Source organism: Periplaneta americana, chromosome 11 (assembly GCF_040183065.1).
Source record: "Periplaneta americana isolate PAMFEO1 chromosome 11, P.americana_PAMFEO1_priV1, whole genome shotgun sequence".
In the NCBI taxonomy this organism is placed as follows: Eukaryota; Metazoa; Arthropoda; class Insecta; order Blattodea; family Blattidae; genus Periplaneta; species Periplaneta americana.
Window position 1 is genome coordinate 111,535,968 of NC_091127.1, and position 26,050 is coordinate 111,562,017.

At 36.1% G+C, this 26,050-nt stretch overlaps 1 protein-coding gene across 6 annotated transcripts in view; it reads left to right on the forward strand.

The window, feature by feature from the left end:
- Positions 1–26,050, forward strand: part of woc (without children) — a 163,898-nt gene that overhangs the window by 16,819 nt on the left and 121,029 nt on the right. For 5 of the 6 annotated variants that reach the window (XM_069839897.1, XM_069839901.1, XM_069839902.1 and 2 more), the window contains 2 exons: positions 5,896–7,678; positions 7,758–7,865. In XM_069839897.1, the coding sequence (XP_069695998.1) occupies positions 5,951–7,678; positions 7,758–7,865 (1,836 nt within the window). In that variant the 5' untranslated portion in view covers positions 5,896–5,950. Of the gene's footprint in view, positions 1–4,980; positions 5,122–5,895; positions 7,679–7,757; positions 7,866–26,050 lie in introns of those variants that run through there. The other variant, XM_069839899.1, reaches the window with a different exon arrangement.

The window sequence follows — 26,050 nt, forward strand, 5'->3', positions numbered from 1 at the left end:
CAATTCACTGTGAGCTAAAGCAAACTTTTACTTTACTTTTTAACTTCGCTCTAGAATATGCCATTAGGAAAGTCCAGGAAAACAGAGAGGGTTTAGAATTGAACGGGTTACATCATCTTCTTGTTTCTGCAGATGACGTGACTATGTTAGAAGAAAATCCACAAACTATTAGGGAAAACATAGGAATTTTACTTAAAGCAAGTAAACAGATAGATTTGGAAGTAAATCCCAAAAAGACAAAGTATATGATTACCATATGTCTCGTGACCAGAAAATTGTACAAAATGAAAATATAAAAATTGAAAGTTTATCCTTTGAAGAGGTGAAAAAATTCAACTATCTTGGAGCAACAGTAACAAATATAAATGATAATTGGGAGGAAATTAAATACAGAATAAATATGGGAAATGTATGTTACTATTCGGTTGAGAAGCTTTTATCTTCCAGTCTTTTCCCAAAAATTCTGAAAGTTACAATTTATAAAACAATTATATTACCGGTTGTTTTGGATGGTTGTGAAACTTGGACACTCACTTTGAGAGAGGAACAGAGGTTAAGGGTGTTTGAGAATAAGGTGCTTAGGAAAATATTTGGGACTAGAAGGGATGAAGTTACAGAAGAATGGAGAAAGTTTTCTTTTCTAAAGAAGGTATCATTACTAAATTAATCAGACTAACAAATCTTCCAAATGAATGTTCAGAAACCCAAGTTGAGTAGGCCTACATAGAGAAAATATTGACTGAGTACAATCTATTAGAGAAAGTAATTGCTTTCATAGCAGACAACACAAACACTAATTTTGGTGGCATAGACCGAAAATGAAAAAAAAATAATGTCTTTGTAAGGCTGCAAAAAACTTGCAAAAATGTATTGGGAGCTGGATGTGATGCACATATGCTACATAATAGCATCCAGACAACTGCAGATTGTCTTCCAATAGATGTAGAAGTTATCCTCTACAATATCTACAAGTACTTCGATATCTACACAGAACTGAGTCTCTGAAGGAATTCTGTGAATTTGCAGAGGTTGAGTACAGATCTTTATTGAGGCACACCAGAATTAGATGGATGTCTTTATTTTCTGCACTTTAGAGAGTTATTACTATGTTTGATGATTTGAAATTATACTTTATGTCAATTGAGAAGTGCCCACACATTCTCAAAGATTTCTTTTGGATAGAACTTCTTTATTATGGCTGACAAACTAGATGTGTATGATAGGACTGTAAGACAAATGCAGTCAGACGAGCTTTCTTTGGTTGAAGTTTCTGGTTCAATTGAAAACCTTTGTGAAACTCTTATCAGCAGGAAGGCAAATAGATTTGTCACCTCAAGTGTCAGAAACATTCTCCAAGGAGTAGAAGAAGAAGGACCATCTCCAAGCAAAACTTCTTTGCTGCTACTGTATCATTCTTCGACAATTGTGTTGAATACATAAGAAATTGGTGTCACCATACTTACATAATCAAGTTTTGAATCTATTTAAGAAAAGTTTTTGAATGGAGTGATGTTGAGGGTTCAATTGCTCTCTTTTCTAACTATGAATCTGTGATTTGTTTAAATGAGAATGTGTTGTTTGATGAATTTTTCCATGTACGAAACATCATCCACCAGAACATTCAGGACTGGACTACAAGAAAACTTAGTGTCTCAGTGCTGGATAGCAATATTCCAACAATGTAAAGAATCTCACATCAATGTTGACAATTTTTCCAAAATGGTAGAGTTTGTATCGAGTGTTCCTGGGACCACTGCATGTGTTGAGCGCATCTTCAGTCTTATGAATATGTACAGGTCTGAGGAAAAAAGTCATATATATAGAAACCCTAAAGGCTGTACTAGCTGTTAAAACACACTTCAGTAATGCATGTTCAAAATTTACGACTATCTCATGAAAAATCAGAATCTCCTGAAATAAATCCAGGGTTCTGAACACTTGAGGGTAATACTGATGTTATGTGAGTGTAATAATTTGAAATTTATTTTCTGGTGGCTGGTGGGGGAGGGGGTGGAAAAATGTGCTGATGAAAATGACACTAAATATGTGTCCTGGTTTTTCAGTTTCATAATCTGTTCACCGTGTATAGGTGCAATATCATAGTTTTAAATGCTCAAATGAATATTTGACATTGTTATAGTCCCGTCGCTCTAATTTCCGGCAGCCAATCACATTGCAGGTCGGCTACATTTAAACATGTGCATCTTGTGATTCGCTGATGAAGACGTTATGCATTTCCTAAGGCTGGATAAGTACTTAATACAATCGCCCACCATTTTGGCTCTTTTGTTGGCATTCGCAGATAGCACACGAGGACGTTATTTACTGCTCAATTATTTGCTCAATTACAGTGCATTTGATTTATTATCATGGAAGCTACGACATGATAATGTTTAACAGTGTGGCAAATAGATCCCTCGTCTGGTATCTCAGCAACGAAAGAACAAAAATGGCGAACGATACTACCTACCTAGACTTTATAGAGCCTTGACTTCCTAAGACGTAAGCAAAGAGGAGGAGTCATGCCGGGAATAACAGCGTCGCGACTATAGTACCTTCTTTACAATGTTTTAAACATTATTGTAATATATTAGACCCTTATATTTTCCACATAACTCGTAATGAAACTAGATTAGGACACTGGCTTCTTAATTCAAATCTGCACCATGATGTCATGGTTTTTACAAACATATTCTATGAAGAAGGCTGTGTTTCAAGCATACATGTTAAAAGCTCCGTAGTTGCTAGTCACTAGTGTGTAGTATGGACTTGAGCTTTGAGACGACATGGCCTAAGTATGTGACAACTGTTTTAGTCTCAATGAGATGATCACGATTTTCCACGAAACCAAAGATTTTTCCATAGCTGTAATCTGTTCATTCATGAACATATATTTGGAATATGTATGGTAAGACTTTCCTGTATTAAATTTCAACGTACCTCGTTTACATGTTTCGACCTATTTATGGGTCATCTTCAGAACTGGTCGTTGTTGGTCTTGGCGCCACTTGTTCTGTTTCCTGTGAGGGTGTGTTCCTGTGGTATAGTGTAGAGTCAAAGAGTGTGTGTGTTTTGAAGTAGAGTTGTGTGTTGAGAATTTCGTTGGGGTGTGTTTTTGTGTGTCTGTATATGCACCAACACACAAACTAGCCACATACATGGACAAAACCATAAGGAACAACATAAAATTCGAAAAACAAACAATAATAAAGAACAACATAGACATAGTGAATAAAATAAAAGACAAACATATCCCACACAATACAACATTAGCAACTTTCGACATAACCTGTAAAAGAGACACTACAGATACTAGAACAAATGCTCAAAAACAACAACACACCACAAGAACAAATCAAAGAAATCATCCACACCACAGACATCATCACAAAACAAAACTACTTCACATACAATAACAAATATTACACACAAACCGAAGGCCTACCCATGGGATCACCCATTTCCAGCATACTAGCAGAAATATTCTTACACCACATAGAACAGACATACATACTAAACAAAGACAACAACAAACACGCAGACAACATCATATATTGGCACAGATACGTAGATGACATACTAATACTATACAAAGGAAACAAAAGACAGATCCAAAACCTACATCAACACATAAACAAAATACACCCAAAGCTACATTACACATTAGAAATTGAAAACAACAAATCCATAAATTTTCTAGACATCACAATAACAAAAGTAGACAACAAACACACATTCAAAGTATACAGAAAACCCACAACAACACACATACACAACACATCCAACCACCCCACACAACACAAACAAGCTGCATTCCGAACAATGGTACACAGACTACCGGTACTCAACATACCAATGAACCAACAGGATTACAACGAAGAGCTAAACACAATCAAATACATAGCACAAGAAAACAGATACAACCCTAACATAATAGACAACATAATATGTAAGACAAAACATAATCACAAAAAACATAAGAATACAACACAGACACAAGAACACAAAAAATACATCACATTAACATACGAAAACAAAAACACACACAAAATTGCACCCTCATTCAAGAAATTAAATTACAGAACAAATAACACTCTACAAAAACATCTCAACACACAAACAAATACAACCACAGAGGCATATACAAACTCAAATGTAACACATGCAACAACTTCTACATAGGACAGACAGGCAGATCGTTTCAGACACGTTACAAAGAACACATCACAGCCATAACAAAATTACAAAACACCTCCACATATGCAGAACACATCACAAATGCTAACCACACCCACAGAAACATCAACACAGACATGGAAATACTACACATCCAACCAAAAAGCCAGAAACTAAACACACTAGAACAATATGAAATATACAGACACACAAAAACACACACACTCTTTGACTCTACACTATACCACAGGAACACAACCTCACAGGAAACAGAACAAGTGGCGCCAAGACCAACAACGACCAGTTCTGAAGATGACCCATAAATAGGTCGAAACATGTAAACGAGGTACGTTGAAATTTAACACAGGAAAGTCTTACCATACATATTCCGAAGTGATACAGTGTTAAAAGTTGTGTAATCAAGATATATATTTGGAGTTGTAAAATAACCCGCATTTCCAGAACTGAAAACTTATTGCCAACAGCTTTTGGAAAATTATTGTTCTCACATTTCCAGTTTGGAGGAATGCCTAATGAAGCTATAAGGTGCTGCAAATATTCAGGATGAGGCAAATACAAAATTTTATTATTAGTTCTTAACTGTTCCAAGAAAAAAAAATTCACTTCTTCAGCCAATCTATCATTATTAACATTTACTAAGGCTTCTTTCAGATTTATCATATTTGTGTGTTCTGTAAAAGTCTATCTACATATGGCGAAGCATTTGTGTTAATGAATGTTAACTAACTGCTGTAACTGACACCACCTTTTAATGTAGGCCTATACTTACTTTTGCAACGAAGGACAGACTATGAAAAGTTCACCGTAATACTCACCTTCATCACACAGTGCTCTAGACCAGACGGACCTTTGACGTCATGCTCCCCTCCACTAGTATTCCTGCCTGTAATAGAGTATGCTGTGGCTAGTGACACATCAGAACAGGTAAACAACAAAATGTAAACATTACCTACCAGTACTCTATTCCCTCCAAGCAATTGACCTGTGCTGAACTGTTTGCATCATCTTACCTCCATTTCATTGGCTATACATACAGTGATTATTAATAAACTAACTTCCACAGAAACCTGTACCAAGAGTGACTGTGGATGACTTCAGGTGAGGTTGATGTGCACTCTGTGCCAGTGAGTTTTATTTACATTGGCAAGTTATAAACACATTTCACAATAATTGCAGCTTAGCTTCAATGTTGACACATAATGATACACACAACTCCATATTGAAGTATCTGAAACCTCTTGTTTCTATTCTTAAATTACTTAGCTTTATGTCCCCTTCCTACTCTCGAATTCATTGTATGAATTTTTTTTCCGCACCCTGTATATCTCAGTGTGGTTCAAAATAGACATTATTCCTAGAAAAAAGGGCTTGAGCACAATGACCATATCAAAATATTTGTTGCTGCAGAAAATAAATATGTCACTCTTTACTGGTTGATTGATGGAAAGTTATGTTACCATTTCTTCCCATTTTCATCATCCTCCCTTCTTCACTAATTAAATTTCACATGACATGAGTAGCTTCAATTGATGAGTAGCTGGTGAGAAAAATGACGCATTGATTGATAAAATGATAGGTGCACCCTCCGTCCTGCTGTCACTTCTTGACTAGTTATATATCTGCTAAACATTTGGTAGTTTTAGGAAAGTGTGTTAAGGTAATGGCTATTACTTGATCAAATTTTGTGTTTTGTTGCAGCTTGCTAATACAACGCGGATGCTGCCTGTTGGAACAGTATATAATATAAAAACAAATGATGGACAACATGTGTGAAGCTCAGAATTCTCAACACACGGACATATTAACAGGGGTTAAAGACATAACACGAGAGGAAAATAATGTGAACTCCTCTAAAAGCAATGAATGTGGACAGGGTGATGATTTTCGAAATAAAATTCTCGATCAGAATACATGTGATGAAAATTTAAAAGAAAAAACTGATGATACTAGTGAGTTTAACACGGATAATGCAATTGGTGACAGGGCACCAGCTGCAGATAGTGATAAAGACAAAGAGAAAGAAATTGTGGGAGCAGCAGAAGAGGAAACTAAGGCATCAGTAGAGGAAGATAGCGCAAATCTGACTGCAAATGAATCTTCGCAAGATAATGATAAAGGTGATACAGATTCAGAAATTACAAAAGATGATGAAAATCAATTGAATGAAACACACGTTGAGGAGAAGAAGAATGAGCCTTCAAATACAATGGAAGACTCTCAGGATGTAGATAACTTTAATGAAACACAGGAAACACCTGTTACAGAGATGGTGGCAGAACAGGATGAGAGAGGTAGTTTGAATGAAGCATCAAATATGGATGTTGAGGAAGCCACTGCTGAACCAGAGAATTCCAAAGATGAAGATATGAATGTAGATGGCAAGGACAAAGAAAATATGCAAAACAAAGTTGCAGATGAGGATATAGAAGAGAATTTGAGTCAGGACGATGAAGTGTCTATGAATCCAAGTGAATCAAATGCGAATCCTGTGGCTGAGGAAGAGACTAGCATGAATGTGAGTGAAGTGGGTGAGTCAATGGAAGCTGGGGATGGAGAGCAGTTGATGGAGGGAGAAGACCAATCTATGGACCAGGATATGCAGGTAGAGACTTCTGATAAAGATGGACAGGAGACTATGGATGTTAGTATTTCTAATGTTGATGTTCAAGGTGGTGGGGAAGAGTCTATGGAGGTCGCCAGTCCAAGTGATCAAGATCCCATTGGGCTTATGAATGAATCAGAGTCTGCTAGAGAAACGCATGGAGAGGAGCAGATGGAAGTAAACGAATCCATGGACGAGAGTGAGAAACACGAGGAAGAGATGGAGGACAGTGCCAAGAATGATGAAGCAAGTACAAAGGATATTGAGGAACCAGTAACTGAAGAAAGAAGTAAGAAAGACGAAGAAAATAAGGATGATGATAACACGAAAGCAAAAGAGAACGAAACAGAAGAAGAAAAAGAATCTGAGAAACACGACGATCCTGATAGCAGTAATAACCAGGGAACTGTAGAAAACAAGGATGAAGAAGCAACATCTGAAAAAGATAAAACTGAAGACGAAGTTGAAGGAAGTGTGGTTACAGATGCAAGTCAACATGTGGAAACTTCTTTTGATGAAAAGGAGGGGGAAGATGTTCATGCAAGGGAAGAAGAAAAAGATAGTGCATCAACAGATGCCAAAGAGAAAGAAGAGGAAGAACTTTGCATTATTCCAGACACAGTGCTAAGAGTGGGAGGGAAAGATGGTGATAAACCAGATGACAAAGATGGACAAGCTGCTAATATTTATGAAAACAGTCGATCAAAACCAGAGAAAGTATCTGAAGTTGTGGAAAAGCCCAAGCCAACCAGGAAGAGCAGCAATGCAGAGAAGAAGGCAGCAGAAGCCCCATACACAGCTCCAACAGAGCCTGTTGTGGAGTACAGGCACTCTAGACCCCAGCGTCAGGCGGCCAAACGTGCAGAAACACAAATCAAGGTGAGCTATTGCAATTTAGATTGTGTTACTGCGTTAGTTCCTCGTCTTCAAGGTTTAACTATAAATATTTTCCTTCTAGGAACTGGCAGAGGAGGATTCCAACTCCAATGAAGGGTTTGGAGATAGATTAACAGATGATATTATTGAAATTGAGGCCTGCTCTCAGATGTGCTTCCAGTGTTGTCGAGTAAGTGTTCTCATTTTTTACTACTTTCTAATTAACAGTTTATTAAGATAATTCCTTTATCTGCAAGAATTCCGTTTTGTGATGACGAAAATCCACGCTGCTTTTAGTGATGTTGTTTCTGTGTCATTTAAACTATTCATCCATGTATTTAAGCATCATCATCATTATCTTCCATCCAAGTGTTGACCACATGTTCTGTTATGGTCGTCTCATGCCCTCTCTTAGCTGAGCATCCAATAGGTCTTCTTCCTCTAGGGCAGCGTTTCTCAAACTTTTCTTTCCACGGAACCCCTTTAAACCCAAAATAACACTGTGGAACCCAGTGCTATATTAGTGGTGTATGTGCGTGTATAGGCATATATATATATATATATATATATATATATATATATATATATATATATATATATATATATATTAAATTTCCAAATCTATTTTTACCACTAACATTACACATTTTTATTGATGTCACATATTATACATACTTAAAAATTACTCGTATAAATAATGTTGGTGATTGTAATAGCTTTCTTTGATAACTCTGGGTACTCTCTTCTCAGGCTGTGCCAAAAGTCCATCACAGAGAGATTCTTAAACTGAGATTGCAGGAGTGAATCAGACGTCAATTCTAGTAATGCTTTGTTATTCTTCAGAAGTGAGGGAAGGAGGTTTTTCTTTGATGTCAAATGGATTTTTGACCCACAAGTTTTGAGAATTGTTTTCACTTTCCTGTTCTGGAAAATACTGCACTACATTGTGGCACATATCCTCCAAATGATTTCATCAAGTTCTAGGAGAGTTTCTTCGTTCTCCCCAAGGAAATTTTTCAAAGCAGGGAAGCTCTCAAATTCACGGCCAGCTAGACTATTCGTTCAGAACTGCAATTTTCTTTTGAAACCCCTGATTTTATCTGCTGCAGTGAATATATTAGCATTTCCCCCCTGCAATGACACATTTACTTCGTTCATTTTGACAAAAATGTCAGATACATAGGCAAGTCTCAAGAGCCATTGTTTGTCACTCAAATGGTCGTCCTACTCGAAATGGTGATCAATGAAGAAAGCCATCACCTCTGTTCTAAGATCGAAGAGTCTACTTAAAATTTTCTGCAAGAAAGCCATCTCACTTCTGTATGGAGAAGCAGAGATTTATGAAGGCTTCCCATATCCTCACAAATGATTTTGAAGAGTCTTGAATTTAGTGGTCTGGACTTGAAAAAATTAACGATTTTTACTGTTTCATTAAGAACATTTTTGAGTGACAGTGGCATTTTTGATGTGGCCAAAGCTTGACAGTCCAAAATAAAATGACTGCTTTTGCAATTTTTTAGCAACTGACTTTATGCGCGATACTGCACCAGTTGTTTTCCCAACCATTGCCTTTGCACATCCATGCAGATATGAACACAATTGTCCCAGGGTATATGATTTTTTCAAGTACTCACTAACAAATCTGAAAATTTCAGATCCTGTTGCATTAGCTGATAGCGGTTTACATAATAGCGTCAAAACAACTCTGCGAAATATCCTTCACAGAATTTTCAATAGCATCTTCATAATGGTAATGGACAAACACTAGTACAACTGCCAGATCTGCTACATCAGTTGACTCATCTATCTGTAGTGCAAATTGACATATTCTGAGCCGATGGTTTAATTCTTCCTTGACGTAAACTGCCAGGTCTTGAATGCGACCAGCCATTGTGTCATTTGAAAGCGGCATGGAAGATAATTGTTTAGCCTCCTTCTCATTTATCATGCACTTAACCATGTCAATCGCGCAGGGTTGTATTAATTTTTCGGCTGCTGTGTGGGACTCACTTGCCTGAACCACTCTATATCTTACAATGAAAGATGCCTCTGTTGCTTTTTCATTTGTACTATAAGATGTCTGATCTAAGAACTTTTGTGAATTTAGAAACTCACGACGTTTTCTATCAAAGAAATCCATATTCTTGTCGTGAAACTGAGCATGATTTGTTTCAAAATGGAGTCGTAATTTTGAAGATACCGTCGAACTATTGGGTAAAATTCTGCCACATATTACACACTGAGGGCAATTTTCAGTATCCATGAAATAAAAGACTAATGGCCAGTTTTTCCAAGTAATGTTTAATTTGGCTTAACAAATGTTAAATTAACAGCTGGTTTATTTTTAACGTTTTGTTAAGATGTTTTCCATTTTCCAACACAATTTTGTTTAAAATAACCAACACTTAACTTTAACTGTCGTTAATACTATTCTAACTACTCAACAGCAGTTGGTAATGATTTCGCATATGTAAGACAACTTCTTATTGGCTGATATTATTATTTAAATTCTGTACTGTAGAGTAAGTCATGAAACATGTATAAAATCGTAACCTGTTACAGTAGCCATGATTCATACAGTACAGAGAGTTGATAAATGAAAGTTGCATTGACTACTATTGAATAATAATAATTATTATAAGTATGGTTATATTTTATAATGCTAAATATGAATTTCTGTTTAGAAAAATCTCAGCATTATGACCACTAGGTGACAATAATTACACGAATGTGTGTGTAGTCAACTGTACACAAAACCTCGAGGAGAATTCCGTATCATATAAAATTCTCTAATTCAGGTCCATGTATAAATTATATGTAATTTCGTCCTAAAGAAGCAATTGCTGCTGAAACATTTTATTATTTACTCACTGCGTATTTTGAAGCACTATTGACATCGGCTATAGTTGAAGAGCCAGTAACATAGAATCTAGAGTTAATAGTAGATGGTGAATTGGAACAAGTGGCCCATTTCTGTTTGTAGGATATTCAAATCTGACTTCAATTTCTTGCCATGTTGAGATCGCACATTTCCTCAATATTAAATGGGTAATAGCTCAGCACCGAAATAAGCGTCAGTATGATAATCAGTTGACTTATAAAGATTATCTTCCCTATATTAATATTCCAAAATATCTTTTAAATTATATATTACCAGTCTTATGGCCGGTTTCACAAAGCTTCATTAAGGTTTTAATGATTCATTAATGTATTTACTGGTTCATTAAATCATTTTTATATCTCACCAAGCATCTTTACCCTAACGAACCAGTAAAACTATCATTAAATTTAGTGATAGAAATTTCCGTCTTTAAATTTTTAATTATTCATTAGTTGCAATATAAAATGGCGGAAAGTTTCGACGCAGAATTGTTATATCTGGAACTGCTCGAAAATTAAGAGTCAAATGGAGATAATGTTAACCATTTAAAAACCGATCATTTTGATAATTTGAATGACACAAAAATTCACAAAAGATACCGCGTCACGAAGTTCGTGGTACCAGTACTCAAAATTTTAGAAGAAACTGATCATAGGTTAGAATATCATAAAAACGGCTGAGACAAAGCTGAAACTAGTCAACTAGGTAACATACAACTGAGTTTTATTTTAAGACATGAAAGTGATTATTATAACTACATACCAGTACCTAAGAAATATTAGTAAATTAATACATAATGTGCATTTGAAACATAACAAAACTTAATTGGTATATTAACTTTCATTTATTAGAATTATATTATAGCTAGCGATAAGAGATGTTTGCACTGGCTTTAAAACAGAAGCGAAAGAGCTGGATTCTTGGAATTTATAATCGTTTTCTTTCTGATGGAAATTTAATTTTCCAGCAGGATAATCACCCCGCGCACACCGCCATAAACGTTCAAAGATGGTTCACGGAAAAGCATGAAAAAAGAGGAGGATTGACAAATATTGAGACATCCCACCTCAAAATCCAGATCAGTTCTGGGATCAAGTTCTGGCTACCTGGGAAGATTTCGCTAAGGACCAGAACTATTTCCGCGATCTGGTGGACTCAATGCCCCAAAAATGCCAGGCAGTGATAGACGCTGGTGGTATGTGGACAATGTATTAGATCCACATGCGTATTTCTTTTATTTTTCTTTAATTTGTTTGTTTATCTTAGTTTTATTTCAGGAAGAAAATTGATCTCCCAAGAGTTTTTTTAAATTCTCCTAGTGGAGCCTGAGTTGCGAAATAATTCGTTCCACTACACAAAATTAAAAAAATGAAGAAAGGTAACATGTATAAAAATTAATTACGTTAATAAAAAAAATTGTTACCGCCGAGAATCGAACACGGGCCCTTGGGATAGCAAGCCAACTCGCTACTGACTGCTCCACCGGAGAGTCATGACGTAATTAGCGCGACGAGGCACATATAGCTGCTGGGCTTGAAGTCTACGGAGACAGCACACATAATATAAACGTATTCGTGTAAATATTTTAATGTTCAGTACTAGTTAATGTTTCATTTGGACTGATTTACTGAAGCTTGGTGAAACCGGCCCTTACTCTAAACATTTCTCAAAGAGAAACATAATATGTTATTTTCACAACTTTTGTCTGAACAGCTGTGGTGTTATCCGCCATGTTTAAATGTTTGTTAAATGAGTTAACGGCCTGAGATCCTACATTTAAAGTTAACAACCGGTTAAGAACCTGTTAAGCCAAACTGGTGTTGAACAAATGGAAAAACTGTATTTAACAAACTGTTGAAGGTTTAACAGTCGTTAAGTGTTCTAACAATACTTGGACAAACCGGCCATAAGTAACTCTCATTATGTTTACGTTTTATAATTACAGGTTCATGTTGTATTTTAAATGTTTGCTTCTTCACATTTTCAGATGATGAGCTGGTATTTTGTAAACTTGGTGTTTCCATTTCGCCTTCATCAGACCCACATACTTGTTTAGGGATATTTGAAGTTGTAGTGGCAAACTTGGATGTTGATTGTTTTAATGATTCTGTTTTAAGCCACCGATCCATGATTCGGTATCACCCTGTATTAAAAAAAAAGTAGAGTTAGGATCAATATCACTCTGTATTAGAAATAGGATGACGTAGTTCGCGATGATCGGTCTTTTCCTCTATTTACACAATTTTGAAGAAGGGATGACAAAACTCGAACAATTTTTCTTATTAAATAAACTTTGAGACACAAAATTAAACACATAACTCACCTTGAATTTCAAAATAATGGTCTTATCTCTCCAGAAGTTTCCTGTGCTTTCTTGAAGGAACGTCAAAACAATTCTGCGAAATATCCTTCACAGAATTTGCAATTAATTCCATACACAATTTACACCTGTGCATTATTGTTGGAAAATGTGTTAGCTGCACACACTTAAGTTACTTCAAGCACTCCTATTATTATTTCAACAATGTGCATTAGTGATCGGATTGTTGTAAACGGTACCCATTTTTGTTCTGATAATTGCCAATAGAATGGCCGAATAAACAATAACTGTTCTTATTCTTTTTCATGTTTTTATAACACTATATTTTAGATATTAAAAAGTAAATAATTTCACATCAGGAATTGCGGAACCCCTAAGAGTTGCTTACGGAACCTTGGGGTTCCGGGGAACACACTTTGAGAAACACTGCTCTAGGGCGATACTGCAAGCTATTCTAGGCTACTACAGTATTGAACAGTTTTACTCTAATAAGCTTATGAGATCAAACCCCTATATCAGAATTTCACAAAACGGTTCCCCCCCCCCCCCCACCCAGAATTGGCTATGATGATTTTCTTCTTGATGGTTTTTATTATATAAGAATTATTACCAAATGGAACAAAATGTTTTTTTCAGGGTAATAAGATTGATATACTCGTAGTACCTCATGCCATATAGGACACATGATTGCTTAAGTTCTGGTTATTTCATTTAGCAAACTTACAGTTAAAGGTTTAATGTGGTGATAGGAAACTTGTCAGTCTTCATTTTTATTGTGAGTTACAGAACCTCCTCGCAGAGGTTAAATCAGATGGAGAGTTAGAAAACTCCAGTAGTTGGAATCTTGTGACTCCACAGATGAAATCTGTAATAACGTGATCATGGATAATTTCACAAATCTTTACTTAAATAGTAATATGCGTTACAAGAGCGGCATGTTGAAGTTTTCATGTTCGAGGAAAAGTTTGAAAAAGCAAAACGTAGTTGAGCTTTTTTAATTTCCGAGAATTGAAAGAAAACATACCGCTCGTGTATCGTACATTATTTTGTGCGAAGATCGTTTATTACATACCTGAAAGAGGAATTTCTAATTAGTTGCAATGAAATCTCCATCTTTGTTTCTGTTCAATGACTGCAAATTTGCAAAACAGAAATATCTATCTTCAACATTGTTGCTTTAAAATCTTTTCTGTGTTCACTATACTCCAGCAGGCCGTGATATACGTCTGTCTTTTTTTCCCCCCCAGTCTATGATGAGTCTGGAATCTTGTTGATTTTTTCACGGCTTCCTTAATGTTACGTGCATCACGAATGCAGTAACTTTAGTGGAGTTGTAGAGTTTACTTAATTTTTGCAAATATTTAAAAACAATAATTAACAGTGCAATTGCAGTGGTAAGTTTCCAATTTATAATTTTTACTATGTTGAACGCCTCTAAAAATAATATGTTAAAAGCCTAAAGCAGTAAAATCAATATGTCACTTAAGCAGTAAGAAGAGGGAAATTGTTATGTGTGTTAGGTTGAGAATACTGAATGTGGAATTTTAGACTTTCTGCAGATTGGTTTTGTGCGGAAAACAAGCAAATACGCACGATCTCGCACAAATGTTATTTTAATTGCACTCTTGCATGTAATGGGAAAGTTAGTGTAATTTGACACATAGTTTGCATTCAAATATATGATATTATGTTACGTAGATGGTAGAGCCTGTCTGCTGTTGTCATAGCACTATGCGGTCTTCCTCTCAGGCATGTCTTTACTTCGGCTACAACCTTCTTATCATTGTATCACTTTCCATGATTAAATCTTTCAGACGACCAAACAGGTGGAAGTCAGATGGTTCGAGATGTGGGCTGTAGGGTGGATGTGGAAGTACAGTTCACAAAAGGACTGCCCACAGAGATGTGAAATTGAGCAGGAAGTTGTTGCATTGCAACTCGCCTTTTATCCTGATATTGAGTTGTTGCCAGTGTCACAGCAGTGTGTGGCAGTTCCGAAAATGGAAGGTCTGAAAGTCTCGCTTCACTTTGTTCTGACACTGACACTCGGTTTACCCAAAGACTCACAGTGCTTTTATCCATCGAGGGTTTCAAGATGCTGTATACAAAATTTTGTTCTTCTTTGGCCAAGAAAAAAAAATGTGGTGCATTACTTACTGTACCATGTAATAACTTTCTTAATTGTGTGTTATACAGCACAATTTCACTTCATCGAGTATTATAACATTGAAATTAAGTGGAAATAGCGATTTTTGAGTTACCCAAGATGAGGAATATAGTAACTTGCAAAAGGTACACTTTCTCCTCAAATAGTTTATGGTTTCTTACCTTGGCCTTGGTTGTTTCAGTGGTGTAATGAAATCATGATGCATGCTGTTGAATCCAATGTTTACAGCTTCAAGCTCACCCAAAGACAATGAATTTTGAATTGGATAAAAATGTTTAGCATGCTGTCCTTGGAAGGAAAGTAATACGAAGGCCATAGATTTACAAAATGTAAAAGAATCCTGTGCCTGACTGAAGTCACTACTGAAAAAAAAATACAATCACCATTTTGCACCTGACTTTCATCCTTCATACAGATTTCTATGCAGAGCTGTGAGACTGCAGGCATATCTGATGCTCAAGTCAGGGAAATAGGAACTAGAGCACAGCATATTGTATCCTATGATTGTGAAGACTTCAGAAAGATTGTTAGAACCTGCAATGTCTATAGTATTAAGTACTCAGGAGCATACAAAAGCCAACAGGTAATATAGGCCTACATGGAGGCTTTTCCCTCACTCAAAATATACCATAAATCTAATATACTTTGGGGACCAGGATTCAGTCCTGTATAATGAACTCGTGTAAATATATTTACGAGGGCTATTCATAAAGTAACCGCTGTTTCCATCTAGCTTGAGAAGTAGTGGGGGAAGCAATGCCATTTTGCGTGACAATACACAGAGGATCAGTATGCATTGAGTAGTGTGAGGGAGAAAGTCGTGCTGTTGTTAGTGCTTTTGAATGCCAATCAAAATGAGTGCTGCAATAGAAAATTCGCACCAAGTGTGAAGTGCAAGCAGTGATACCATAACTCCTAGCGAAAAACTTAAAGTCATCAGAAATTTATCATGAACTTTGTAGTGTTTATGGACAAATGTAATGAGTATGTTGTGCGACAGTGCTGTCAAATGTTTAAAAATGGACGAACAAACATTCATGATGAAGAAAGAAGTGGCCAGCCAAATGTTGTCAATGATGGCCTTATTCAGAGAGTTAATGGAAAGTTCGTGAAAACCATCGATTCATCATATCAGAACATTTCGAACAATTTCCTCAAATTTCTCGAACTTCTCTGTATGAAATCATTACTGGAAATGCTGTGCTCATTGGGTTCTGAAATTGCTTTCTGAACAACACCAGTCACATCGGATGGGTTCTGCTTTAACCTTCCTGTATGTGTTACTACATCAAAGGAGAAGAACTTCTTAGCAAGATAATTAATAATTTAGAAATCATCTCACCATTCGTGAGCTGCCACAAGGGACAAAGAGTACTTAACCATATAATGTTTACAAGTTCATTATACTATTGATTTTGTTTTGACAATGAAACTCCTACAAGTACATAGCTGCAAATACATTTTTAGAGTAGTGGAAATATACCTAGTTTTAGAGAGAGAGGTAAGTGTTACAAAAGAGTAAAGAATGCTAATGAACTTAGTTTCATTTCGAATATAGGTGATGCTTCAGGAGAGCAATTGATCCTTTCAATGCAGCTAAGGTTACTGGTGTTGAGACGTGGGTTTCCTTTGTAAATGTTGAAACAAAAAGTCAGTCAATGGAATAGGGTCACACACACTCACACTCACACTCACCAAGAAAGTACCAGCAGAATTTCTCCACCAGAAAACTCATGACAACTGTTTTTGGGACTCAAGAGGTACTGTTGATGGACTTCATGGAAAGAGCCACGGCAATCAATTTGCAAGTCTATTGTGAAACTTTAAAAAAGTTCAGAAGAACCATATAGAATAAGCATCGCAATTTGCTGAGTTCAGGTGTATTGTTTTTACATGATAATGCCCCCCTCCATACTGTTGCTCACATTCAGCAACTTCATCAGTTCAAGTGGGAAGTGTTCGATGATTCTCCGTACAGCCTGGATTTGGCTCCCAGCGATTACTATCTCTTCACACACATGAAGAAGGGACTTGCTTCTCAGCAGTTTAATGAAGATGAAGAGCTGAAAAGTAGTGTTGAAAGGTGGTTAATGTTCCAGGTGGCAGAGAGCATTTCAAAGCCAGTTAAAAGATACGATAAGTGTCTCAATTTGAAGGGTGTCTATGTCGAAAAGTAATGTAAGACTGTTAGCTTCAAGTTGTTATAATAAAATGTTCTCTACTTGTTTTGCATTTTCTTAATTAACCAGACGGAGATTACTTTATGAACAGCCCTTGTATATGCATTGAAAGCTAGTAATGGCAACAAGTGCATTAGAGTATATGTGTCTTTTGAGACTGTTTTCAGGCCTGGTTCACAAGGCTCCAAAATCTAACAATAGGTAACTGAACCACATAGATTAGAGCAGGGGTTCCCAACCTGTGTGTCGCGCAGCTCCATGGAATGTGTCGCAGAATTTTGGAACTGAAAAGTAAATTTTATGCCATCCAGAAGGTCTCTTTACAACGAATTTTTTATTTACAACAAAATCTTTGGTATGTTACATTTTATTTTGAGACAGACTTTACCAATTAAACGCGAACACCTGCAACAATGCTCGGCTTAATTTTTCTAACTGGCGATAATTTGAATGAAAGTGAGCACCTGCAACAATGCTTTGTAATTCGTTTACTCTTCCCACTTAGTAAAAACAGCATTTAGAATCGTCAGAACATGTTCGTCAGTTTCGAACAGGTGATAGTGCTAATATTTTATCAAAACTGCTTTAATTAGATTTTATCATGGACAAATTTTTTTTTTCGAAAAAGACAATCTGAATCAAGTTCTGGGTTAGATGATAGCAGTGCTAATTCAAATGTGAGCGAAAATTCCCTTCAGGGTTCACAAAAATGTACTGCATTTCGTAAATATAGTGAATAGGTACTTGTAATATGGTTTTACGTGGCGTGAAGTTGAAAATAAACAAAATCCCGAGTGTCTTATATGCGGAAATGTTTTGCCAAATCAGTCGTTGGTGCTGAATAAACTAAAAATTTATTTAGAACTGCTGTTTTCAAATTTATACTTCTGTGAATCAGCATTTTTCTACCATGAAAATAGTGAAATCTAAAAAAGAGGAACAGACTGCTTCATCTTAAAGATGATTGATATGTTGGCCTGTCAATCACGTATAGAGAAACTGTGCAACTCACCAAGTGCAGAATTCACATTAATTTAAATAGGCGTGTTTTCAAAAATGATAATAAAAATCTTTTATCGGACATCCAGTATAGATAGGTTGGGATTTTTGATACACAGATAGTGTACTTTTTAAATTGTGTGTTAACATCGACCTATCTACAATATTGGGTGGAGTGTGCTGAAATGGCTTAGACCTTGAAAGTAGTTATAGTTGGATGAAAAGGAGGTTAAAAACGACAAAATTCCCGTGCAATAAACAGTAATCATCTCCCCGTTCGCTATAAAATATTCTACACCAGAGTTCCACCACCTTTTTCTCAAAAGCAAGCACTGGTTATTATTATTATTATTATTATTATTATTATTATTATTATTATTATTATTATTGTTATTATTAAAAACAAGTCAGTGTGTTGCGATATCGTGGACGTTCAGTAAAGTGTGTCGTCAGTCAAAAAAGGATGGGAACCACTGGATTAGAGAATGTATTGAGTAAACTGACGTGTGAGTGTTGGGTAAGATTACTAACAAAATATTGTCAGTTCTGTATTTTCAGATTTCATAGTCTTGTAAACCAGACCTAAAAACTCTTCCAATGAACACCACATCCATTCTACTAGGTACACTTAATGACATTCTTAACTGTGTAGATTTTCACAGCAGCAGTACAAAAAAATATTATCCTTTTGTAATATAGCGAAATTGAAGTTTTAAATAAAGTATTAACGGAAAATTGAGTAGCTCTCAGTCAAGAAGCTACTGCTCATTCAGCTGGCACAGCATGTCGAGTGCAGGATCTTGTCTCAAATGTCATATGACAGGATCGTGATACACAGAGAATGGCAACTGAACAACTCTCTCACTTACTTATTATGAACTTATTTATTAACAGCTCTTTTTTGAGGATAGCCTTCTCTTTTGAGTCTGTAGTGAGCTCTGCGCTTCAATATCGATAATAGAAGAGGGTAAGGACAATTTCTGCCATCAGGCTCCAGCATTCTCTGTGTAGGATTTTCATAGAGAAGGATTCAAGGGATGCCATTATCGTTTACCAAGTCTTCGTAAGTGAAGTGTTCATTCAGTATATTAAAGATTGAACATGATATACAGTTCTATCAAAGCATACTCTTCACATCATCCACAACTTTCATCAATGCTGTTGGTTCAACCAGTTTGAATACTGCTCTTTCCATTAAAGTTATGGCCGAAGGTACTGTTTAAGTCTAAAATATGATATTGTGAGGTGGTGAGCTGTTTTTACGAAGATTTCACATTTATAAAATAATATCTGCACAACTTCGGTGAATAATGTCACTTTCGCCAAAAGAATCGAGAGTACAGTGAGGATCAATTAGAGCAGTTCCTAAAAGGCTAATTTGGCTGTCTATTCAGTCTTGCCAACTAATACCACACATCACTAAAGAGGGTAAATCACAATGTCATGTACAATAATAATAATAATAATAATAATAATAATAATAATAATAATAATAATAATAATAATAAACTATTAACAATAACAATGTCTTGCTTATTTACTTATTTACCACATCTCATCTTTATGTTGGGAGGTGTTTTCTAAATGGTTCAATGATTTGTGAAAGAGTAGGTTTATATTTTCCACCTGGACCTCTCGCACATTATGTTGAAAATTAGTAGATTAATATGATCTAATATTAAAATGCATTTTATCTGACAACATGAAATTCATTGCTTTGACTAAACAGTTTACAATTCACAAGACGTAACCTAAAAATGTATTTTGTTTCATCACGTGGAATTATTAGTACAAACTTCTAAAACCGAATGCCACTTTAAAATGTATGTTTAAGAATACTTACTTACTCCTAATAATTTTGCTATTCTAGTTGTAATTGCTGTCTCCGTGCACATTTTCTATCGATCACCTAAGTGCATGTATCACACCACATGTTATATTTATTTACACTTATCTGGCTATAATCTTGAATATTGTAACCACAACACACAAAATAACTATTATGTATTAATATAATTCTGATATTAATTAATTATTAGTATGTTCGAGTTTCACTAGCTTCCAGTAATCGGCTCAGAAATCTAGAACAATTTGCATTTTCATAATTTTCACTACCGACAACAGCTGTTCCTGCTGCCAACAGAAAGTTAGAAAATCATTACCAGTTGTAGTATTTCTCAGTATCGAAATTTGAAACGAAATTGGCAAAAGAAAATTCAACCTTCAAACTAGAAAATCACCATAATCCACTAGTATATGTAGTAATGGGGGAAAAATGGTAAGGTTTCACCCTTACGGTATTAAGTAAGCTGATCCGGACTGTACTCTACGCCATTTTTAAATATTCAAAGTGGTGTTTGCATGCTTCAATCCATTTTTTTGAGGTAATAAGAAGAGAAGGTGGCAAAGCCACCTCAGGAAGACACTTAAAAAAAATATTTTTTACATTTCCAGTAGTTGATTGACATCTGAAAAATGACTGCACTTCCTCATAGACAATGACAGCATGTGTGAAGCGTGTTACATGAACCATTATTTCTTTCTGATTATACGGAATATGAAAAGAGATTAGTTTGATGTTGCAAAACAATCTATTTCGAAATTTTTTTGGCACTAGGTATTTTCAGTGTCATTCATACCAATGAAGTGGTTTTGGCCATGCTGTATGTCTGTCTGTGTACAACAGTTTTTCCTAAACTATCGATGGGTTTTCTTCATACATGTCTGCTTACTGGTATCTAGGAATGATCTACATGAAATCATTTTGATTAAAAATTAATACTGGTAGGTCTTTGTTAGAATTATAAACTCGAAATCTATCCACACAATTTGATCTTTTAATGTTTCTTGCATGAAGAAATGAAGTAAGCACTGCAGTATTTCCTATATGAAAATTAATAATTATATGCCAAAGTATTTCTACTTTTCATTGCAAATATTCCAAGTTCAAAGGGCCTTAAGACTAAACAAGTTAGCCATTATCCTTAGTGAATAGACGTCATCATATCTTAGGTAGTAGTAGAATTAGGATCACCTTTCATAAACCTATTTGTTATATGACTGGACCAAAGCATTGCCTGTGTCTTATCATTCATGAGACTTATATGCTGGTTTTCGTAAAATATAGAAAAATAATATAGCCCTACATTTAAATGATAAATATGGGTATAGAGCCGACTATTATATAGGCTATAGGCCTAGTTAATATATACAAGTAAAATAGTGCAAGCATAGAGAGGTAATTGTTTACCAATGAGTTCAACATTTCAATAGGATTAAAATAAGGATATGATCGTATCTTATGCTTTTCAAAATACACTGACCAGCAAAAAGAGTGGTTCACTTCGTAAAAACCGAATCATCGTCAATAAACTACCAATTTAGACAGTATTATTAAATTGAATAACTTTTATGACTCAGTTTTAAGTGTCCTTTTTACATTAATCTCCTACCTTTAGTACAAGCAGTGATTACCGACTTTATTAGACGAATGTGTCTTCCAGTAAATGTTACAAAGTGTCTTTAAATGTTACTCATATGTAGAGTTGGCCGTGCAAATTAAACGATACATATTTTACGTAAATTAAATATATTTAAGTCGTTTAGAAAAACTAATTTTACACGATTTTTTTATGTAGCGTAATAAATTATTTTCATGGAAGTAAATTAATAAAAAAAAACATCATAAGCATCATAATATAATTAGTGAACATTTAATTTAAATTGTTTCATTTATAATCACAGCAAATAAAAGAACTTTAGTGGTGAAATGTAATGTACAGTTCCCCTAAAAAAGGATGAGATGACGCTTGGTCGTCGAAAGTTAAAGTTCTACAGCGCGGTTCACGCGATATCGACGTAGCCAGGAAGACAACTTGTCGTGCATGCGTAGAATCAGTTTCATCCTACTCCAAAGTACACACCTGTGCAAAATGTTATCAGTTGCCTGTGTACTTCTGGTATAGGTCTCTTTTTACGTCCTTGATCATTTACCTTTTATGAAAGTTTGAAAAATATCGTAACACGAAAGTCATTCGCCAAAGAGGGAGAACAATATTAATTTTGAAATGACAAATGTAGACACGAAAAAGACAGCAAGGAACATTATAAGGACCACGAGAAGGCCAAAGATCAGGACCACGATAACATATTACAAGAAAAACGACAAGGATTAAGATAAATACCACGACATGGACCACAATAAGGATTACAAGGACCAGAACCACGAAAAGGACTATTAGAAAGAGAACAAGGACCACGAAAAGGACAAAGATCGGGACCACGGTAATATACTACGACAAGAAACACGACAATCACCACGACAAGGATTACGATAAATACAACAAAATGGACCACGATAAGGGTTACGAAAAAGGACCAGGACCACGAAAAGGACTATTAGAAAGACACGAACAACGATAAGGACCACTACAAAGATATCAACGACCTTCATAAGGACCATGAAAAGGACAAAAAATATGAACACAGGGACCACAATAAGGATCACGACATGAACCATGGTAAAGAAAACAATAAAGATCACAACATGAATCACGACAAGAAACACGATAAGGACTACTACAGAAACCACGGTAAAGATCACGGCATGAAAAACGACAAGCTTCAAAATAAGAATCACAATAAGGACCTCAATATGGACCACGATAAGGATCACGTCAAAGACGACGATAAGGATCACAAGGACCAGGAGAAGGATCACGGCGTGAACCGCGACAAGCACCATGACAAGGATCACGATAAGGACGCCGACATGGGCCACGATAAGGATCACAGATATGGACCACGACAAAATTACGATAAGGATCGCGACATGGACAGCGACAAACAAATCAAGAATCACGGTAAGAACCACGATAAGGACTTCGAAATTTAACAAGATAAGGACCACGACAAAACAAGGAGTACCACTATAATGACCATGACAAGGACAACAAGTGGAACGATAAATAACATTACAATTACAACAAGCATTATGACAAGGGCCATGGAGAAAACAAGGACCGCTCTAACGGCTGCGATAAAGACAACGATCACGGTAAGGACCACGACATGAAGAGTGATAAGTACCACGATAAGAATTACGTTAAGGACCCGAAAGGACTATGATAACCAAGAAAGAACCGTAAGAGGACCACGAAAAATTTCACGGAAGGATCGCGATAAGGACTGGGTCAAAGATAACAAGGACCACGACAAGGACAAAGCAAAGACAAGGACCACGATAAGGATGGCGATATGGGCAATGAAAAGCACTTTGATAGGAATCACTATAAAGACCACGACAGTTATCACAAGGAGGACTGTGATAGAGAGCACAAGGACGATTCCGATAAGAAATATGAGAATGATAAGGATCACAAGGACAACGATAAGTACAAAGACAAAGACTACGATGAGGATCATGACATGGGCCACAACGAGCACCACGAGAATGATCATGAAAGGGACCACGACATTGGGCCACGATAAGGATCACAAGGAACAGGATTTCGACATTGACAAGGACCACTATAGAACCACGACAATAACAAAGACAGGAATCACAATAAAGATTCCAACATCCACCACGAGAATAACCACGATAAGAATCACAACAAAAACCATGATATGGACCAAGACCACAATAAGGACAAAGACAAATATCTAATAAGGACTATTACAAAAACAGCAGTGAAGACGATAAGACTATTACAATGCCAACAAGGACCACGATAAAGACAACAAAGAACACGGTAAGGGACATGACAAGATAAGCAAGGACCAATATAAGAAACGCGACATGGACAAAGACGAGGGCCATGATAATTACGAAATGGACCAAAATGAGGACAAAGTTAACGATAGGGACCAAGACCCCGATAAGGACCATAACAAAGACAATAAATATCATGATTTTATTTTATTTTATTATTTTACGACGCTTTATCAACATCTAGGTTATTTAGCGTCTGAATGAAATGAAGGTGATAATGCCGGTGAAATGAGTCCGGGGTCCAGCACCGAAATTTATCCAGCATTTGCTCGTATTGGGTTGAGGGAAAACCTCAGAAAAAACCTCAACCAGGTAACTTCCCCCGACCGGGATTCGAGCCCGGGCCACCTGGTTTCGCGGCCAGACGCGCTGACCGTTACTCCACAGGTGTGGACTAAATATTATAAGGAGAACAAGAACTATAAGAGCTATTCCGGCAGCCAATCGCGTTGCAGGTCGGCTACATTTAAACGTGTGCGTCTTGTGATTCGCTGATCCATTTCTTAAGGCTCGATAAACACTTAATATAATCGCCCGCCATTTTAGCTCTTTCGTTGGCGTTCGCAGAAAGCACACGAAGACTTTATTTGCTGAATTACATTGCGTTTGATTTATTATCATAGGAGCTACGACATGATGTTTAACGGTGTGGCAAATAGATTCCTCGTATGGTAGCTCGGCAACGTAAGAACAAAAATGGCGAACGATACTACCTACCTAGACTTTATAGAACCTTCACTTTCTAAGACCTAAGCAAAGAGGTGGAGTCACGCCGGAAATAACAGCTTCGGGACTCTAATTTTGAGGTGAGCTTTACTATAGTAGAGAATGCAAGACCTGTCCTTCGACCTTATCATGTGCTGTGACTATACCACCAATGGGTATAGAGGGGGGAGATAGATGAACTTTCATGTCAGATTCGTATAATATTAACCATCATGAAACAACTCTTTTCTGATAGCTCATTCTTTCCCCTGTCACACAGCTCATGTGCCATATCTCGCCTCCTCATCTTGAGCCTTTAAGGTACAAAAATTTGTACAACTGTAATCTTACAAAATTGTCACTTACTCCACATCTTGAAACTTCAGTACTAATGTGAGATCTGTAGAATACTGTAAATGAAATGAAATAAAAAATACTTCTCATGGAGAGGAAGTCAGCACTCGAATGTTTTCCCTCTGGGAACGTCTTTCTAAATGGCACGGGCTATTCATTAGAGTAACGTTTATAATATTACAATTTGTAATTTTGTATTGTCTGTGATCATTAACACAATCTCGAGACTCTGTAAAACTCTATTTTAAGGTTATTCGACAAAAAAAATTCTTGGTATAGACTAAAAATCGAACTCTCTCCCTTTTGCACAATATGCAGAAAACTTAGCATCTGAGCTATTTAGACGACACGGAAGTTTTCATTTCTGCGCGGAGTGTCAATCTAGTCATGAAGATTCAAATTTCGATTTAACTACATGATTTATGTGTGTATCTATCTATTATTTACGTCATATTACCATATTTCTTGCAGTTTTTGAAGTGCATATCGGAACGATGCTAGCAGAAAACCAAATAGCCTGAATTTAAGTAACTCTAATATTCGTTATCGTGTGTATCAGTGCTCTGGTCTCCGATCATGCGCAGTATCGTACATCTGAGACGAAAATTCCATCGAGCATTCTTTTATTGGGAAACTGTACATACAAGGTGTTAAGAAAAAAGTATTATTTTGAAACATAGTAATATTCATAAAAAGAAAAACAGTCATGTATACTTGGGTCCTAAAATTATTACATTTGAAGAAACAAGGACTGTGAAATAGATATTGTAACAGCAGCATATCTTCTAATGCGAATTTTTTTTATTGCTTCTTATTGTAATGCAGTAAACAAACGAGTGAACAGGTAGATGTGACACCCAAAAAGAAACGAACAAAGAACTCACATTAAAAGATGTGCTGTTTTTACAATACCAATTTCACAGTCTTTGTTTCTTTAAAGATAAAAGGGTGTGATATATTGAGAGGAGATTTTGGTGAGATAAATGTTCCCCATTG